Genomic DNA, 22176 nt, shown 5'->3' with positions numbered 1-22176 from the left:
TTTTGTTGAAATTTGGAAAGGAAATAAAGAAAAACAATTGGATGTAGAAATTGAAAATATTATGGTATGTAAAAATTTATCATTACAACAATTTATCTTTATTGAATATGTTCAGAAAATATTGTTTATAATAGTAGATAATATTTACTTGTAATTTTTTCTAGTCTAAACTTTAAGAAATGGTTGAAAACGAGGCAAGTGATATATAAATATTTGAAGCAATTTTTGAAAAGGAGCGTCCTAGCATGATATGTTGTTATGGAAAAAATGTAACTAAAACTTTCTTAAAACGAAAAGTGGAAGAAAATTCTTTGAAAAAAATACATTATAAAGATATCTCAAGTTTAGTGCAAAATTTTGAAGATAAGATTGGAAAATTGAAACATGCTTTGTGTGCAATTTTGTTTATGTGTTTTGCTCGTTGTTGTTCTTGAAACATTATTATTAATATTATTATTATTATTATTAATATATTAGATTTTGAATTTTATATTAAATTATAAGTTTGCTAACCTTTTAATGTTGATGCAAAAAGATATATTTAATTTCATTGGTTTATTTGTTCGTTAGTCTATTGAAAGATATGTCTCATTACTTATTTGAATATATTAATATGAAATAAACTTTTAAGTAGACTTGCATGTTTTCATATAGGCCAAACTGATCGGGCCTGAAAAATCCTATGACATAACATATGTCAAAGTTAGGCTTTAAATATTTTGACAGATCATACCTTATACAGTCTAACTTGACCTAGTCTACTCTCATCCATAATTACTAGAATACATTATTGTAAAAAACTAATATGGTGAAGTTGGTATCTAATATGGTCCATCATCGACACGAGACTGTAGAGCAGCTGAGCTTTTACGTAGGGCCATACAGTTGGTATCTAATATGGTGAAGTTCACGACATATTAAGTGAGTTAGTACGCATGTTCTTGGGTGACGATTAATGATTGTGTTATGTATGATAAATATTGCACATGAAAATCTATTTTAATATTATGTTATCTATGAATTTTTATTTTGAGTTAATCCACATGTTTAACTCTAACTCGTTACCAAAAAATAAATACATTCCACTTTGTATAATACATTCTAATATATTCTGATAAGTAAATGATTAAATGTTCACACATATATTCTAATATTCATTTAATGAAATACAATATGATTTGATAAATAATGGATCAAGGCGTTCTCAATGCTTAATATGTTCTGCACAAGCTATTTCCCATGTCTTTCCACAATCACTACAAAAGTCCTCCATTTTTGTAAGGTAGGTGGCAAAGGACAATCAAACTTCAATTTGATCAGAACGAAAAAATATATTAAACATTAATTTATTTGAACAAGAAAATATTAAACATTAATTTATTAAACAATATTACCAATCATAAATTTTACCTGTACCCATTGAATATCATCGATGAATCCAATTACTAGTAAAGAATTAAGAGTAGAATCCTTTTATGATGCTTTGTTTAGAGAAAAAAAAAGTCATATTAAGATTACGAGTCAACGACACCAATATGACATTATATCTTGTTGCAATCATGTAATTCAACTCTAGTATAATCAACCACTTATCTTTTCCTTGAGCACCTAATCTAGAAATTTTCAATGAGTTCCGCACTAATTCAACATTGTCATAAAAAACATGGGAATGAAGGCCTTGATGTAGATTGATCTATTTATCCAATTATTTTTGAACTAAAGGCCAAGATTCTTCGGTCCAACCTAACAATGTTGCAACTGCGCGAAACCCACAATTTCCATCAGACACAATATCTATTATGATCGGTGGTGAATTTTGCTGTAGAATCGATAGTCGTTATTGTAAGCAGGAACCTCAACTTTACTCATATCTGATCTCAAAAAGTATACTAAATTTAATTAACAGTAATATTATAAAAACATTATTTAAAATAAGTTTTTTAATTATTTTTCAAATATTTAACAACATTTCAAAATTTTCATCTAAATTTAAACTTTTCAACTTTTTTAAACCTTTGAAGTTGTTATTATTTCGAACATTTCAAAGTTTCGAACATTTTGATGATGTATAAAATTGTATGCTTTGAAAGTTTCAAATTGGTGGAAACCTTCAAAAATCTGGAAAAATGTGTTTTGAAAATTTCAAGGTGATCAAAATTTCGAAGGTTTTATCAAAACTGGAAAAATGTGTTTTGAAAATTTCAAGTGGATCAAAAGGTTCGATAGTTTTTACCAAATCTGAAAAATTACGTTTTGAAACTTACAAGTTGATCAAAACTTTCGAATTTTTTTTATCAAATCTGGAAAAATATGTTTCAAAAATTTTATATTCATAAAAAGTTTCGAAAATTTCAAAAAAAAAACCTTCACGCAAAAAATTATGTCATTATCCCTATTTTTTGTTGTTGAAAATTTCAAATTGTCCTTTGCAATTTTTATTAGGTTTTCTGGATCAGTTTACATCAATTCATTCATTGCATTTTATCCTCCACGCAGTGCCTTTTTTTTTTCTTTCTCTTTCGTTGTCATTTTTTTCGACCTCGCGTAGGTTTTCATCCAATAAGTTTTCTTCTCTTATTTCCCTATATTTTTTTGGTTGTGTATTTATTTATTGTTTTTTGATGAGTACTCAATTACATTGATCAATTTTGAAATGCTTGGAAGTACTCTATTTAAAATATTTCAATTGTTCTGTAAATTTCAAATGACAAAAATTCTAGGACGTACTATCTAGTGCCTGATTATGGATAGTGAAATTATGCCTTGGTGAATGGATAATGGAACTTGTCTAGGTGAATATGGATAATGGAAGTATGAACTTCTTTATAAGTTTAAAATTTGGTTAATGGTAGATTACTATATGAACTGTTTTAAATATGCGATTAAAATTTGGTTAATGGTAGGTTACTTTATGAAGTATTTTAAATATGGAATTTAATATTTTTGCTGACTTAAATTTTAATTAAAATGACAACTAAAAAAGATATGAAAAATTCTGAGAGTGATGAAAAAATTGTTGCAAGATGGGATGAAAGTAAAATTACTATTGAAGATTTTTTAAAATCATCAATAATTGGCAAATCCCAAAACCGATTTCATAATCAAAACACAAGAAAGAGATGTTCCATTATCAAACCCTTTTGAAACCATACCTCTTTTCTCTCAAAAAGCTCTACAAAAACACCAGAACATGAATTATAATTTCATACACATAGATCTTGTTCAAGTTGGCATCAAACCTTTAACTAGGGAAAGCCTAAACACATCAATCATTTGTGTCTTACGGGATGCAAGGTTCTTGAACTTTCAAGATTCAATTATAAGTACAATTGAATTTAGTTTATGTCAATGACCAATTTGGTTTGAATGTTATCCAGATTTTTCATTGTCTGTAAAAGACCCAAACATAATAAAATCTCTGGTTTTACAAATCAAAACACATAATTACAAAATGCTACCAAAATCTATTCCTGTAGCAATTGTTTATAGAATACACTACAAAGCTATATTTTTAGCCTTCACGGCAACAAAATATATTGAAAGTAAAAAGGGTGAAACCTTATTTCTACAAACATATTTTTCCAAAATCTAACACTGTTATTCCAAGAACTATCATTTGGAAAGATATAGATCTTCTTGAAGAATGGATACTTGAAGGAGAAGTTAAACCAAACTCTCGTGAACAATCAAAACCAAATGCTAACTTAAGAGAAGTTTTCCAGTACAATGACGGAAGAGTAAAACTAAGTTTTTCTTGAACATCCAGTGTCAGGCTTTCTGATGCTGATTCCTCCATCAATATTGTTGACCTTGAAAATAACATAAAAAACTTTTCAAAACCACGCTTTTCGTGTTCTAGCATTCCAAGTGTCTCCTTTCAAAATGTAGACAATTCCACAAACATACCTCATCGAATCTATACGACGCCTCATGCTACATATGAGGAACAACAAAATAATTTATGAAACATTTCTGCAATAACTAAAAATGTTATTAATGAATTGAATGTCATAGAAAAATAATTTGAAGTTGATAAAAAATTTCTACATAATGATTTTTATGCTTCCAAAAATACAGAAAAAAGAACATGGTTCTTCAAAACTTTCTGGAAAAAAGAAAGGAAATCCAAAATGAATTTTACGAATTCGTTTTGCAAAACATAACTCATACCTTATTTTTTGAGTAACTGGTATTTACTTGTATCAACGTAGTCCCCCACTTAGTTATGATTCCAAAATAGTCCTTGACATTTTTTTATCGTTTATCAAGTTAGTCCTTCGGTCAATACCAGTTAACTAACAGAGTTAACTCAGGTGAGATGGTACGTTAACTGTCATGTAACCAAATCTTAGGGACCTATTTAACATTGTTTAAATTTGAAAAATTTGTCCCGTATATTGACTAATAGACAATAATATGGAGGACTAAATTGCAATAAATCATATTTTATACAACAAATTGTTGAGAAGTACTTTTTCAAAATAGACAAGACTACAACTTTTTTTATAAGTCTATTTAATTAAAAAAGTCATACCACTAAATTTTATTTTAATCTACAAAGCCGGTCTACATAAACAAGTATAGATAATAATAATAATAATAATAATAATAATAATAATAATAATAATAATAATAATAATAATAATAATAATAATAATAATAATAATAATAATTTATTATTATTATTATTATTATTATTATTATTATATATTAGATTTTAAACTTTATATTAAATTATAAGTTTGCTAATCTTTTAATGTTTTTTCTAAAATATATATTTAATTTCATTGGTTTATTCGCTCGTTACTCTATTGAAAGATATGTCTCGTTACTTATTTGAATATATTAATATGAAATAAACTTTTAAATAGGCTTGTATGTTTTCATATAGGCCAAACTGTTCGATCGGGCCTAAAAAATCCTATGAAATATTTTGACAGACGAGATGTTATACATTCTAATTTGACCTAATCTATTCTCATCCATAATTACTAGAATTATATTGTTGTAAAATACTAACTAAAAATAAAATAAATAAAAGTAGGAATATTATAAGAAGCAAAAATATATGTAAACCTAATTTTTGTGTGTGGAAGTATTCAAAACCTGGATATATACTATACAATGGATTGATCCAAATTATTTGGTACATTTTTAATTTGTTAAAGTTGATGACGATGGATTTATCAAAAAATAAAAAAGTTGACGATGATAGGTGAGGTGACAATGCTAATTAATTTTAGTAAACAAGATAATTTGAGTAGACTTCATAAGTCAAATGTCCTTTGTATGCGTTGTAATATTATTGTAAACTTTCCACATGTACCTTCCTTATTATATACTGTATTTATTATTAGTAGGTGATGCCTTTAATTTTTTAGTCCAAATCTTCACGGATAAGACTCAATTTTAATATTTCTTTTACATAAACCATTATATAAACATTACGGGTTACACAATATAAACATAGAATACACATTTAGCTACACACATTCATGAGTTAGGCATTAAGAACATGGATCACATGCTTGTCTCTAGTTGGTTTCATCTTAATTCCTCTGTACCTTTATCTTATGTGCAACCACCGGAAAGTAGACCCGGCACGGTTTCCGTAATATCCGGCAAGACAATTCCGGTGGTGGATCTTGGAGGACATGATCATGGTGAAATTTTAATGAATATTTTGAGAGCTTCCGAGGAGTATGGATTTTTTCAGGTTTGTACTAATAAGTTTTGAAATAGTTAATGTGATTCAGTTAAAGATAAATTTTCGAATTCGAATCTTAACTAAAATTTTTTTACATAATTTTTTTTTTTTTATATTTTGAGTCAAACTCTAAATTTATCATTTTTTTTCTTTAGAATTCGTGGGACTAAAAAATGTGTTTCATTTTTATGTGCTAGATTAAATATATAAATACAAAGGTGTGGTTATTTTTTTTATAATATGAAAAATTTGTGGAATTGATTTATTAGGTTATCAACCATGGAGTTTCTAAGGAGTTGATGGATGATACAATGAATAGTTTCAAGGAATTTCATGGCATGCCTGAAGTAGAAAAGATAAGTGAAAGTTCAAGAGATCCAAATGGAAGTTGTAGGCTTTATACAAGTCGTGAGATTAATGGTGAAGATTGCATTCAGTTTTGGAGGGATACATTAAGACATTTTTGTCCACCTTCAGGTGAATTCATGGAGTTTTGGCCCCAGAAGCCTCAAAGATACAGGTATAATCCACAACTCAATTTCTTCTTATTTATGTTTCATTTTAGCAAGATAAAAAAATATAATATTTTATTATCACAATTAAAAGCAAAATTTAAAATTTATTTAATTAAAAATATTATATAGAGATTCTCATAATTTCTCAAAGCAAAACAAAAAAACAATAGAGTTCTCTATTAATATATGATTTAAATTAAGTGTGCAAACTGCCAAAGGTATGTAACCAAGTTTAGAAATGAGTAATTTTTTTTTATAGCCGCACACACAATTGTGTGAAGATAAATTTTTAAAATACTAAAGATTATTTAAAAAGTTGATATTTTCTATATGTATTTTTCTATAAGTATCGTCTAATATTAAATTCTGACCAAATAATTTAGGAATTAAACTATGTTGATTAAATAATTTAGAGACTCAAACATCTACAACATGGATATTATATCATGTTGTGGATTGCGGATCGCGTACAATTTTATACACTCTAATTATATAGTAATTGTATAAGAGTAAGAAATGGAGATATAATGTCGAAAGTTTTTTTTATTTATATATTGAGTTTAGTTTATAAATAAAATATTGAGTTGATTGGGAGAAAATTCACTTCCACTATAATTAACGATTATTGAATATTAAATGTGTTGGTATTTATTAAAGTTATTCAATTGTCTTTTTTTCTTGAAGTCAAGTTATTCAATTCATTTTATTTCTTTTTGCTTTCAAATAATATTGTAATTTTATTTAGCCTTTGATATGACGTCCGCTTTTAAATAAATAAATTAGAAATCCTTAACGATCATGATAATATAAATAAATATTTTCAATTCGAGTAAGCTGAAATATTGCTTTTATGATGGAAGTTGATGTCTTCCTGGTTGACAAATACAACCTCTTTCGTAAAGATTGATTGTGTGTTTTCCTTAAAGTTGATTATAAAGTTATAGGTCACAATCAAATATTTCATTCCATCACAATTTTTTATGAATTTTTTTTAGAGAGGGTTCCATGACAATTCTTAGAAACATCTTTCAAAGAAATGTTTTGAAATTTCTCTATTAATCGATTTCTTTTTTTTATTAAGTGGTATAAATAATATCCGATAGTTTTATACACTAATATAATTAAGATGTCAATATATATATACGGTATTTGTTCATATAGAGTGAGAAATTAGTAAAATCAAGAAATAAATAGTTGATATTATAATAATTAATAATTTGTCATGTATATATATTCATATAATATCAATCTACTTATTTAATTATCAATACTTGATATCATGATATATTACTTATTTTATTCTCTAAATAGAATTGTCAACTTTAGAAGAAAAATAAAAATATTTATGTGATTTCAATTTATGGTTCAAAATTAATCTTACGCATTACGTTCATAATTTTAAATTATAGTTTGTAATTGTAATTTTAGATTTTAAAATCACTATATTAATTATATTTTTTTATAATATAAAATTATAACATAATTGCAACTATAATTTAAAACTATACTTATTTAAGGATGCTTTGATAATCACTTTTTTTTTAATGCGTTGAGTCTGATCACAAACTATCACCACCATAGTCAGGCGTGGTTATTATTAGTACAATTGGCAGTATCAAATTAACACTCACATGGCTATACTGATACGTACGTACAAATAATCAACATCAATCTTCAACTAAGAATATGAATAATAATAATGGAAGTATGGAACACATATTAACGAACTACCTGCCCACTTTAAGAAAAGAAAATAATTCGTATAGTTGAGTTGACAAAGTTTTTTTTAATAAAATTGTTAAATTATTTCATCTTTTAAAAAAATCACTATTGATATCTTGTGTATACTACAAAGACTATTATATGTTTAATAATTTATCTAACTAAAAATAATTTGTTATTACAAAATTTTCAGGGAAGTAGTTGAGAAATATACACAAGAAGTGAGAGCATTGGGGCTAAAAATATTGGAGTTTATATGTGAAGGGTTAGGACTTGACCCAAAATATTGTTGTGGTGGACTTAGTGAAAGTCCATTATTGCTAGCTCATCACTATCCACCTTGTCCAGAACCAAGTTTAACATTGGGAACACCTAAACATCGTGATCCTAACCTTGTTACTATATTGTTTCAAGAAAATGATATAAATGCTCTTCAAGTCTTCAAGGATGGAGAATGGATTGTTGTTGAGCCAATTCCCTATGCTTTTGTGGTTAATATTGGCCTTATGTTGCAGGTAATCCCTCCATCTCATTTGAATTCTTAAAAAAAAATTATTAATTTTAATGATAAAATGAATTTTTTATTATTCAAATAACTTTATTAATTACAATTAGTTGAGATACAATAAATAAAAATATATTAATGGAAAAAAATTAATTCATGTTATATTGATATTATAAAATGATAAATTATTTGAGTCATAAATAAATAAAAAAATAAATTATTTAATATGAGACAGAAAATATATCTCTATATATATTTTTAGCTACTTCCATAACAACAAAATAAAAATAAAATAAACAATTAAAATTAATGATGAAAAGTTAAAATATATTTTTAATTTATTCATCGTTAAATATATTGGCAGTTTAAAGAATGATTGCACATCTGTCTTCTCTAAATTCTTCCCACTTATTTATTGTTTTTAAGTAGAGTTCATAAAATTTCTAACTATATAATTTTTTTTTTATTCAAAATTTTCAAATATATATCAGTTATTCAATGTTTTTTATTTTACTTAAATATATTTTGGCATTCTTATTTTTGTCGATTCATGATTTTAGTTTTTGTTTTTAAATCTAAAAATATAATTTATCGATTTTTAAAATTTCAAAAATTCTCCCTTCACTTAATTTAAAAACTATTTTTGTTATGTGTCAAACTCAAGGGTGGTGTAAGTGACATATAGATGAATTAAATTTTATTGCTTTATTTTTTATATCATTAAATTATTATTAAAAATTTAATTTAATTGCAAAAAACTATAAAATCGTTAAAATAATCATATTAACCAAAATAAATATGAATTGTCGCTTAATCTAGGGATTTATAAGTTCACTCTATAAGTGGTGGAAAAATTTCTAAAAATTTAAAAATTGTGGAGATAATATATTTGACTTTAGAATAGAAGAATTAAAATCATGGATCAACAAATTAATATTGAAGACCAAATACATTTAAATCTTTCAATTAATTATCCATTTTCATATTTGTTTTCCGAATTGAACTCGCTGAAATCTACCAAATAGATAAATGAGTGATTACTAATAAAAAAAGTCAAAACAAATGCAGTTAATTTGGTAAAAAAAACTAATGTATTTTTTTTAATGACCTTAAGTTAATTTTTTATGACAAAAGAAAAACTAATGTAGTTTATCATATGCAGCAATTTTTTTTAATCGCCAACGTTACCATTTTAGTATAATATTAGTGTTAATATTGTGGATGGAGTAGAATCCTCAATGTGATCATCACTTAACTTTTTAATTTTCTAAGTCCAATCATCAAACTCTCTTTATCATGTGCAATATTTGATATATTAAAAAAAATTATATAATGTGTAAATCAAATGTTTTTTCTACGAGGTTGTCTAATATAGACTTAATCTAAAGGTAAACCTCATTGTTATTATTGAATTTTAATAAAATATTAGTTTTTTTATTATTAAATTTCTTTTTTATTAAAATAGTAAGAGTTCATCTTGTAACATATTTTTTAGAGTTCAATATTAGAGAGGCTCTTTATTTACTAACTGTAATAATGTGTTAGACCACATTACATTATTACATTTAGTAAAAAAAACACATTATTACATTTTTACACATTTTTTGAAACAAATTACTTGTACGCATAACTAAGTAATTACTTGTAATTAATTAACATTCATGCTAAGGTTTTGTTAATAATTAATGAAATTGAACTTTTTTTTGAGAAAATAAAATTTAATTTAATTTATTTCATTGTAGATTATCAGTAATGGAAGGCTCATAGGAGCTGAGCACCGAGTTGTGACAAATTCAGGCATTGCAAGGACTACTATTGCATACTTCATTCGTCCAACAAACACAACTATTATAGAACCTGCAAAGCATTTGATATGTCCTAGTTCTCGTCTCATATACAAGTCCATCACATTTGAAGAGTTTTTGAAAATTTTCATGAACAAAGGTCCTGACATTGAACCATACTTGCTCTTATAGTTTTCTATAAAAGAAAGGACAGGTCACAATGTGTTGAATCTAAATTTAAATTATTGTCGAGAGATATCTATATTTAGTATGCAACGCATTTCATTATCTTGTTGACATATGAATAGTCTTTTGTGAATCTAAACAAATAAAATTGAGCATATTTATATTTATCTTGTAATGCTCCTCATATTGTAAAAAGACAATTGTGTACATTTGATACGTTGGAGCATAGGTTTGAACCTAGAAAAATAAATAATTGAGAGTATGTAGAGTTTTGTTTATCAATGATATATTATTTCTCCTATTCCACAATAAATTACTTATTTGTAATGTATAAATGAATTAAATGTGTATAAATATATGAGAGAAAATAATCACTACGCGAAAAAATCTATTTTACAGCGCTTTTTTTAAGTCATTTACAGCGTTTTTTCAAAAAAAAATAAGCGTTGTAACATCCAGCGTTGTAAAAAGATACAACAACGCTTTTTAAAATAATAAAAGCGCTATAAAATAGTTAGATATATTGTGCGCTTGTTATACTCGTTTTACAGCACTTTTTGGAGAGAAAAAAAACGCTTTAAAAGGTGCATTTAATAGATGCATTATTATGCACCTATTACAACGATGTCTTTTAATTTTTAAACCAAAATCATTTTCATCCAGAATCAGTTCACACTCAGTTCATACAATCAGTACACAACAACAAAACTATATAACTTTATAATTTAACTTTATAACTGTACATATTTACACAGTCAGTTCACAACATATTCACATATTGACAATAGCACAAAACTATATACATATTCATATAACTACATATTCACAACTTTTCAAATATGGTCTATATAACTATCAGAACTACGCAGAACAGAACTACCATATATTCATATAACTATCCCTTACAGCATGTCATTTCTCAGCAAATCAAATAATTTTAATTTCAATCACATACTGACATCAGTCTTCCTTTATTTCAATTAGATCTCTTTCAGAGTATGTTGGACTGGAATTGTCAAAGTACTTTGCGATATAAAAATTGAACATAAATAAGTTAGAATCAAATATATACATAGTTTATATATGAAAATCAAATAATGAAAATATCGTACCGTTTCTGGGATTATAGTTTGATTCATATCAACAATCTCCTTCATGAATCGCAATATATAGTACCCACAATTGATGTTGTTAGTTTGACGAGGGCATTTTAGTGAAACATATAAGTCAATAAATATTTGTGCATTAATAGCAGTATAAGTTCAACATGCATTTTAGTGAAACAAAAAACTAAAAATACAATACCTGAAAAACAGAAGAACAATAGGGTTACGGCGCAGAAATACAAACAAAGAAGAACAACACAGAAATACGAACGATTCGTAGGAGAGTAGGGTTCACAGAAACAAAGATGGTTCGCAATGACAAGGAGAATGAAGAGGAAACAAGCGTATGAAGTTTACGTAATGAGGGTTCATAACAAGGCAATAATGTTCATAAGGTTCGCAATGAGAAGGAGAATGAAGAGGAAACAAGCGTATGAAGTTTACGTAATGAGGGTTCATAACAAGGCAATAATGTTCATAAGGTTCGCAATGAGAAGGAGAATGAAGAGGAGGAGGAAACAAGCGTATGAAGTTTACGTAATGAATTTAGTGAAACATATAAGTCAATAAATATTTGTGCATTAATAGCAGTATAAGTTCAACATGCATTTTAGTGAAACAAAAAACTAAAAATACAATACCTGAAAAACAGAAGAACAATAGGGTTACGGCGCAGAAATACAAACAAAGAAGAACAACACAGAAATACGAACGATTCGTAGGAGAGTAGGGTTCACAGAAACAAAGATGGTTCGCAATGACAAGGAGAATGAAGAGGAAACAAGCGTATGAAGTTTACGTAATGAGGGTTCATAACAAGGCAATAATGTTCATAAGGTTCGCAATGAGAAGGAGAATGAAGAGGAGGAGGAAACAAGCGTATGAAGTTTACGTAATGAAGAGGAAACATAAGCGGTTTAGGGTTTAGTGTTACTAATAGCTCATGTCTTACATTTAGGGTTTATGGTTTAGGGATAATATTTGAATGAGAGTTGGTAGGGATAGTAACAAAGATGGAGATGGTTCGCAATGGAGATGGTTGGAAATATGGTTCGTATGAACAGTAGAGTTCGCAATGAGAAAGACAATGAAGAGGAGGAGGACTCTGAACCGTAAGTTTACGAAATGAAGAGGAAACTGAAGCGGTTTACTATTATATATAAAACCATATTTCAGCGTTCATTGAAAGAGCGCTGTAAAATACCTCTTTAACTTATTTTTTAAAAGCCTATTACAGCGCTATTTGAAAGAGCGCTGTAAAAGACCTCCTTAACTTAGTTTTTAAAAGCCTATTATAGCGCTCTTTGAAAGAGCGCTGTAAAAGACATCCTTAACTTATTTTTTAAAAGCCTATTACATCGCTCTTTGAAATAGCGCTGTAAAAGATCTCCTTAACTTAATTTTTAATAGCCTATTACAGCGCTCTTTGAAAGAGCGCTGTAAAAGACCTATTTAACTTATTTTTTAAAAACCTATTACATCGCTCTTTGAAAGAGCGCTGTAAAAGACCTCTTTAACATATTTTTAAAAAGCCTATTACAGTGCTTTTTCAACAAGCGCTTTAAAAGACCTCTTAACTTAGTATAAAACAAAGCTTTGCGACCTCCTTATTTTTTTAAAGGCTTTTATAGCGCTTATTGACAAAAGCGCTGTAAAAGACCTTCTTAACTTATTTTTTAAAAGCCTATTACAACACTCTTTGAAAGAACGCTGTAAAAGACCTCTTTATTTTATTTTTTAAAAGCTTATTACAGCGCTATTTGAAAGAGCGTTGTAAAAGACCTCCTTATTTTATTTTTTAAAAGTCTATTACAACGTTTTTTCGTCAAGCGCTTTAAAAGACCTCTTAACTTAGTATAAAACAAATAATTAGTAAAATACCTATATTTGGATTTGTTTTTTCTTCCAAATAATTAGTTAAATACCTATATATATATATATATCAATGCTAAATTACATGATCAGATCATATTGAGATGATCAATTAAAGTTCAAGAAAAATTCTCAGTTCTCAAACAAAGCTTTTTCAAGTTCAATATAAGCAGAAAATCTGTTCTGTCAGGTCAAACACTTAAATTACATGAACTTAGTATAAAACACTTAGATCAAGCTAAATATAAGTAGAAAATAAGTATAAGCAGAAAATCAGATACAGTTCAAGCTAAATACTAAAATGCTCAATTCTGGCAGATCAAACAATAGAATTACATGAACTCAATTCAGATTACATGGCTTATATAATACAATTAAACACATTAAGATGCCCTTCTTCTTTTCCTGGTGGGATTCACATTTGTTTGTCCATTAACGATACAAAACGATGGATTAATCCAAATTCCCTCATCATGATCATCTCTAAGATATAAATCATCATCAGTTGAATCAATTTCATGTGGTTGTGAGGGTTCGTAGGGTTAGGACAACGTATTAAATTTATTTTTATTTATTTAAAATGAATTATTTTTATTTAAAGTGCAAGCCTTTTACAGCGCTTGTATAAAAAGCGCTCTAATAGGTTATTTAATTATATGAAAGCGCATGTATTTTACAACGCTTTCACAAAAAACGCTCTAAAAGCCATGTTACATAAGGTAGGGGCGCTACATTTTACAACGCTTGTGTTTAAAGCGCTCAAAAAGCGTTGTAAAAGCTATGGGAGAGCGCTTCAATTTACAGTGCTTTTACAAAAAGCGTTGTAAAAGGGTTGTAAGCATTATGTGCAAGCGCTATGTGACCTTATATGACCCTACAACAGCGTTTGTCAAAAAAGCGTTGTTGTATCCTCTGTTATTTTTAAAAAATTCTACAACAGCGCTTGTATTTAATAAGCGCTGTAAAAGACGCACTATAAAATGTCATTTTTGGCGTAGTGAATACTCTTCTATATTATTTTAATTGTCTGATTTAAGTTGTACGTGAGTCTTAAAAATGATTAGTTTTGTTGATTTTAATAATAAAATAATTTTTATTTACTCAAATATTTATTAATTATAGTTAGTTGAAAATTTTGATGATTTAAAATATAATAAGTAAAAATATATTAGTAGATAACTGATTTTTCTATAATAAGCGAAAAACGTAATTAATATTCTATTAGTATTATAAAATGACAAATTATTTAAAATAGAAACAATGATAAGTAATTTAACACATTTCAAATGATAAATATTAATTCATTTATCATTACTATAAATAATTTAAGACATTTGAATAACAAATATTGATGTATTTATCATTGTCATAAATACAACATTTAAATCTCTAAGATATTAAATTAGTAGCTATCCATCAAAAACTTTCATGCACCTTAAAAAGGTGAAAGTTACGTTAGCAATCCATTAAAGTGCCATGATTTCCAACTCTACAACGATTATTATAAACTTTCATGCACTTTAGCTTTTTCTGTTCCTGATTTCCTTTTCAATTTTATTTCTTTGCTGTGTTTTCCTTTTGAGTTAGGTCTGTACTTTTTTTTTCTTTCATCATAGTTTTATTTTATTGAGTGTTCTTCATAATGTTCTTATGCAAAAGTTGCTTATTGCTTTTCCAATTTGTATATTTGTATTTTCGTAAAGCCCCCACGGCAATTTGTTTCTCTTTCTTTTTTTAATAATTTTTTGTTGTGATCTAGTTTTTGAAGTTAGGAGTACTAATAATTAGATGTTTTAATATTATACTCATGTGCTTCATTAAACTTAAAAACCATTTGGTTTTTTAATTATTAAAATACACTAAATAAAGTCTTTGAGTGTTGAGTTTGGTAATTATACTCTTTATCATTTAAAATTATTAATAATAAATATCTAAATTATTAAATATCAAAATTCCTTTGATTAATAGCAAATTAATTTTTAAAACAACTTTTTTATTTTTAAGTAAATTTTCGTATAAAAATATAAAATTAAAATTACCTTTTTAGTGATTACGAACAAGAAAACACCAATTTTGTTAATGAATAGAAATGACATTATAGAATCTTAGGGGTATGTATACGTAGCTATCGAGTGACACATTAATGATGAAGCCACTTGTGTTATAAAATTCCCACGTCACGTCTATGATAAGATTATTCTCTAATTCTGGCTACTTTACACATAAAAGAGTATACCAAACCAGCTCAACATGACATAGGTCGGTTCTACGATAGCCAATTAAAAAACATTTTTTCTTTGTTGATACAAGCAACTTAAAAACTTTAGACCATCTTAATTCAACCGAATAAACTAATGTGGCAGATCACTGTCACAAATAGGGCTGTCTTGTTATTCTTTTGTGACAGATAACTTTTTTTAAAGGGTGACATATCACAATATAGGTTTTCTATAATATAACACATTAAATTACTATAAATTAAATGATTTTTTCTATATAACAAATGTGTTTTATTTAAGACAAAAAGTGTTTTATTCGATACATCAATTTGTTGAGTAAAATTCTAAATAAAATATTTTAATGATAATTCAGTAAAGTTAATTAAATTTTTAATTATAATTTTTAATTATGTTGTTATTTAATTTGTGTTTTTGAGTGTATTATTTGAAGCTATGTATTAATATAACAACTCAAAATCATTATGCAAGAAACAATATGGTTCATACAAAAAAAAATCTAAAAAAAATCAAGTACCGGACTCAATTGATAGTAAAAGTGTGTGGAAGCAGTACTTATTTTTTAAGTACCGAGCTCGAATCCCTCACAGTTCCTACTAAAGTAAATTTGGATATCTTTAGTATGCATATTATTTTAAAAAAACTAGATGAAAAATACAAAATAAATAAAAGGAAGAACATTCTGGAATCAAAACATAACCTTCTTTTTGAATCAAACTATTATTTAGAAAAAAAATCAAGTATTTAAGAAAAATCTTTTGAGATATGGCTTTATTATTGATGATGATTTTTCACGTTAGACATGGGTACTCTTTCTAAAACAAAAACACGATTTGTTTGATGTTTTTAAAACCTTTTGCAAAAAAAGCACAAAATGAAAAGAACTCTAACATAATATCAGTAAGAAGTGATCTTGGAAGAGAATTCATAAACACTTCCTTTAAGAACTTCTTTGATGAACTTGACACTTCTCATAATTTCTCTTGTGCAAGAACTCCTCAACAAAATGGAGTTGTTGAACGAAATAATTTAACATCACAAGAAATGGCAAGAAAAATCTTGGAAGAATCAAATGTTGAAAAATACTTTTAGGCTGAAGTTATCAACACTTCCTGCTATATTTTAAATCGTATATCCATTAGGAAAATCAGCAACAAAACACCCTAAGAAATATGGAAAAATAGAAAGCCAAATATCTCACACTCTCATATTTTTGGCTGTTATTACTACATTTTAAATAAAAAAGAAAATCTAGGAAAGTTTGATGCAAAGTCAGAAAAAAAGCCATTTTCTTACTGTTACTCAATTGATTCCAAAGGATATCATAGATTTAACCTTTGAACAAAACCTGTTGAGGCAAGTATGCATGTACTATTTGATGAATTTGATGATTTTGATATACATAAGATATATGATGAAGAAGAAGAACAACAATCTTGACAACAACAACAGCAACAAATTGTTCCTTAGAAAAAGGAGATCGATAAACAATCTTCATTTCGAACTCCTCCAAGAAGTTGGAAAACCATAAGAGATCATCCACAAAATCAAGTAAAAGGCAATACATCTGATGGAATCAGAACAAAAATGTCTTCTAAGGATAATATCAACAACAACATTGCAATGATATCTCAAATGGAGCTAAAATCAATCAAAAAAGTCATAGTTGATGAATCATGGGTTGAAGCAATGCAAGAGAAACTTCTTCAATTTGAAAATAACCAAGTCTAGACTATTGTTCCAAATCCACACAACCAAACAATTATCAGGACAAGATGGGTATGCAGAAACAAACTGGATGAAGAAGGTAAGGTTATAAGGAATAAAACAAGGCTAGTGGTTCAAGGGTATAACCAACAAGAATGTATTGATTATGATGATACTTTTGCTCTAGTTGCAAGGTTAGAAGCTATCAGAATCCTTCTTGCATATGTATCTCATAAACTTATTGAACTTTTTCAAATTGATGTCAAAAGTGCTTTTTTAAATGATTTTCTAAATGAACAAGTGTATGTTCATAACCTCCTTATTTTGAAAATCAAAATAAACCAAATCATGTTTTCAAACTTACCAAAGCTCTATAAGGACTAAAACAAGCCCATAGAGCCTGATATGAAAAACTAAGTTCCTTCTTAATCAAAAATGGATTCTCTAGAGGAAAAATTGACACAACACTTTTTATAAAATTGATAAAAATGATTTACTCATTGTACAAGTGTATGTTGATGATATTATCTTTGGATCAAGTAATGAAAAAATGTGTGAGGATTTTTCAAATCTCATGCAAAATGAATTTGAAATGAGCATGATGGGAGAGTTAACATACTTTATTGGCTTACAAATTAAACAACATGAAGATATAATTTTTACACTTCAAGAAAAATACAAAAAAGATCTTTTAACAAAAGACAAAATGAATGAAAGCCAAAAGTATGACGACTCCCATGCATCCATCCTCCGTTTTGAACAAAGATGAACAAGGAAAGTCCATTTATGAAAAGGAATATAGAGTAATGATAGGTTTATTGCTTTACTTAATTGCAAGTAAGCCATATATTGTATTTGCAGTAGGGTTATATGCTACATTTCAATCTCTGCCTAAAGAATATTATTTATCTGCTGTAAAAAGATTTTTTCGTTATCTTGTTGGTGCCACTGATCTTGTGCTTTGGTATAGCAAAAGAACTCACTTTGATCTTGTAGCCTATTGTAATGTTGACTACGCAAGGGATAACATTGAAAGGAAAAGCACCATTGGTGCATGCTAGTTTCATGGAGAAACTCTAATAAGTGGTCATGTAGAAAGCAAAATACAATTGCAGTGTCAACCACTAAAGTCGAATACGTCTTAGTTGCAAATTGTTGTTCTCAAGTTCTATGGATAAAAAAAAAACTTGAAGATTGCATTGTAAGTTATACAAATATCTCAATTTATTGTGATAATACAAGTGTTATTAATCTCTCCAAAAACTCATTCAACATTTAAGATCCAAACACATTGAAATAAAATATCATTTTATTCGGGATCACGTTAACAAAAAGAAAGTTGAATTAATCTTTATTTATACAAGAAATCAACTCGCTGACAAATTTACTAATTCTCTTGTTGAAGAAATTTTTAATTTCAGCAAAGAAAAATTAAATATCATCAGAAATCCAATCAAAACTTTTTTGTAAAAAATAACTAGATTATTCAGGTAAAAAATGAAGAACGTTCTCGTTGTCTCAGAACGGTCTTCGTTTCGTTTTTACAGGAAGTTCAAAAGTTCAGATTAACTCCCCTTAAAAAGTAACAATCCTTTTGTCGTTTACTCAAAAAAACGGCTAATTCAGCGACATCAGTACCTTATTCCTCACTCCTAATACGATATGTAATTTTTTAACCACCCACTACATTAACAATCACGCGTGGCATCATCCACTTCATCTTCTCAAAACTGCCATCCTCGCTCTCTCTGTAAACTAGTGTATTCATTATTTGCAAAAAAAAAATCTCTTCTTTCTCATTGTTCATCCTTTCTCTCTCAAACAACAATGACTTGCACTAAAACTTCCTCTAGAAAAAATATGAATTCTAGAACCCTATCTCCATCTGCCTCTCGATAACCATCTCCACCACAAAGACCCACACCCCCAGAAAAATCATCATTAGAAAAAACTTTTTCTGACTATTTATCCTTATCCCTGAAATCAAGTCCACAACCCATCTCACTCGCTCTTCTCTCAACTGTACTGCAACCCCTCTAACAATGTAGCCCTCCAACAAATAGCCAAGTACACCCTCATTTAAAGAAAAAAATCCATGAAAACTCACTCTGATAATACGTCATCCAAACAAAGATTGATGAGGCTACGACATGAGTTGGAACCTCCAATAAGTCCAAAAGTATTGATACATTATCTCCGACGGATGATTATGAACCAAGATCACCATCAAAAGCTCCATCAAAATCTTCATAACCTTCTTCAAGACCCTCCCAACCATCCACTTCACCAACAAAATCCACTTCAAAAATTTCACCTTCAAAATCAAAATCCATTCCTTCAAAACCCAATAAGTCAATCCCCAAAACAAAATCATCTTCCACCATTTCTCAATTCTTAGCCAAACGAAAACTCAAAAACCCAAAACAACTTTCCCACAAAACCAAAAATCCAGAACGTTCTCCAGCAAAAATCATTTCATCAAAATGTTCTCTACCTAACCCCAATTAACAAGAAAAATTATTATCCAAATTTTAACCGAAACAACACTCGTCACATAAAACCTCTTTCAAAATTCTAATTCCTCCTCTACTATCTTCAAAATACCAAAAAGTTTTCCAAGACAAATGGGCCAAACGACGCATTGGCATAATCAAAATTTTTATGTTTGATAACCTTTAATTTGAAGGTACTTTAATCAAACATCATAGTGATGCACTTGGCTGTTCAGACTTTCTACAAGTTTCATATTCATTTTATCCTGAAGTTGTTCGGGCCTTTTACAGCAAAGATCAAGTTTTTGCTGATAAATCCCTTCTTGTCTCCACTCTGAAAGGTGTAGAAATCTGCCTCACCCCTGCCATTCTCGCTGAGATTTTATAGTTACTCACTGAAGGGTCAACAGTCTTTGGGAAAGATTGGTATTCCGCTCTCAACATCAACAAAGATTTGATCTTTCAAGAGCTATTTATCTCTGGTTCCACAAATTTTGTATTTGCCAATTTAAAACCTCTTCCAAAAATATTCAACAACATTAGTCAACATTCCATCCTACCTCACTGTGGTAGCCATGAGCACGTATCAGATAACAATGCTCTGGTTATCTACCATAGGCTCCATTTCCAAAAGCTTAATCTTCCTCATCATTATTCAAAACATGATTGCTTCAATAAATCGAGATACAAGAGAAATATTGTTCCTTATGGTATGGTTCTCACCAAACCTTTAGGTACTTCAATGTCCATCTCAAATGAAAACTCTAACATCAAAATCTCCAAATGCTCTTCCAAGAATATATCCCACATGAAGAAACATTCGTCCATTACACCATCCTTAAACATCCACCACACTCAAACTAATTTCTCTTCTAGATCAATCAAAAGTAAACGATATGCGAGGAAACCATTGTTGAACCCAAATGTTGAATCAACATTCCCTAAGAACATTATCTGCTTCAAAAGAACAATCTTCATTATACTTTTGTTCCATCAGGCTCCATTCCTCTTGGTGTTAATCCAACTCAAAGCTTAACCATCAATGAACCTCTCAAATGTCTCTAGCTTTTGTCTCAACCCTAAAGACTAGTTCCTATTTATTTGGCATTAACGAATATCTGACTTTTCCATATATGGATCTTCCTGACCCTTCAGTTCCTCAGACTAAATCCACATCAGGTACTCTTCCTACCATTAGGCCAACTTTTACCATACTATCTTCTTTTTGCACTACCGCAAATTCTGAATGAAGACCATCGTCCTTCAAAACATTCCAAAATTGATAAAAACACCTCAAAGACTTGTAAGGACATCCCCAAAATCTTTATTACTCTCCAAACTATCATCGACCGACATACTTATCAAGATTAGGAGAATGCGATCTTACGGGATTTGATGACCACCTAACTCGCGCCCAAGTTGGGACTTGATCCCACCACTACCTAATTCACCTCCAACCTTCACAAATCATCTCCTGAGGGCTTTTGTCCATCCTTTTCATTTTAAGATATGTGTTCCTCCCACTCCTTTTTGTTGTGTCAAAAAGGGAGAACTAGTTGTTAGATTTCCTCTTCTGAAGTCTTTTTTTTTTTTGAACCATATGTATGAACAATCTTTTAAGTATCAATGAAAAATATATATTTTGGTTCAAAGATTATTTATTACTTAAAGCATAAATTGAGGGGGAGCTTTGTAACTTAAGCCCTTAGTTATTTATAATCAGAATCAAATTAAAAATTTAATTAACATGTTTGTCATCATCAAAAATGGGGAGATTGTTGAGGCAAAATCTAAAATAAAATGTTTTTGATGATAATTAAATAAAGTTAATTAAAATTTTTATTATGATTCTTAAAAGTGTTGTTATTTACCTTGTGTTTTTCAATGTATTATTTGAATATGTGCATTAATATAACTCAATATCATTCTGGAAGAAACAAGATCATTTTGAAAAAATAATAATAATTTTGGTTCATACAAAAAAAAAATAGTATGGAAAAAACCAAGAACGTTCTTGTTTTTGACAACATTTAGTCTAGTCAAACCAAGATCATCCTGGTTTAAGTACAAGCCATTTTCAAACAATATCATTCTAGTTTGCAAAAGTACTAACTATATTCACACAAGATCATTCTGGACAACTTTTCCCAAAAGATTAAAAGAAGCAAATCAAAACATCAAGAACTATAACAAGATGTACCTCTAGATTGATGGTCTATGAAACAAGTACAACTAGGGCAACAATGATTAGACACTAATTCTGCATCTCTGCATAGATGGAGCCTGCATACAAAGTAGATAAAAACTGATAGCAAACAACTGGTAAAAGCTCTCAGTCCACAA

At 28.4% G+C, this 22176-nt stretch overlaps 1 protein-coding gene across 1 annotated transcript; it reads left to right on the top strand.

Annotated features, from left to right (window-relative positions):
• Positions 1-5414: 5414 nt before the first annotated feature.
• LOC101511513 (protein DOWNY MILDEW RESISTANCE 6-like) lies at positions 5415-10701 on the top strand. The gene is made up of 4 exons (XM_004491841.4): positions 5415-5716; positions 5977-6227; positions 8138-8459; positions 10192-10701. The coding sequence occupies exons 1-4, from the start codon at positions 5516-5518 to the stop codon at positions 10423-10425; spliced, it is 1008 nt and encodes a 335-aa protein (XP_004491898.1). The 5' UTR covers positions 5415-5515; the 3' UTR covers positions 10426-10701.
• Positions 10702-22176: the final 11475 nt, after the last annotated feature.

Source organism: Cicer arietinum, chromosome 3, assembly GCF_000331145.2.
Source record: "Cicer arietinum cultivar CDC Frontier isolate Library 1 chromosome 3, Cicar.CDCFrontier_v2.0, whole genome shotgun sequence".
NCBI classification, from domain to species: domain Eukaryota; kingdom Viridiplantae; phylum Streptophyta; class Magnoliopsida; order Fabales; family Fabaceae; genus Cicer; species Cicer arietinum.
The sequence above is the reverse complement of the archived record's forward strand: the minus strand, read 5'-3'. Positions and strand labels throughout refer to the sequence as shown.

What these genes read in the sequence shown, in the direction of transcription:
- LOC101511513 (XM_004491841.4), top strand. Translation starts at nt 5,516, where the DNA reads ATGGATCACATGCTTGTCTCTAGTTGGTTTCATCTTAATTCCTCTGTA. An exon ending in AGGAGTATGGATTTTTTCAG is followed by an intron (nt 5,717 to 5,976) that starts GTTTGTACTAAT and finishes TTGATTTATTAG; the next exon opens with GTTATCAACCATGGAGTTTC. An exon ending in CAGAAGCCTCAAAGATACAG is followed by an intron (nt 6,228 to 8,137) that starts GTATAATCCACA and finishes CAAAATTTTCAG; the next exon opens with GGAAGTAGTTGAGAAATATA.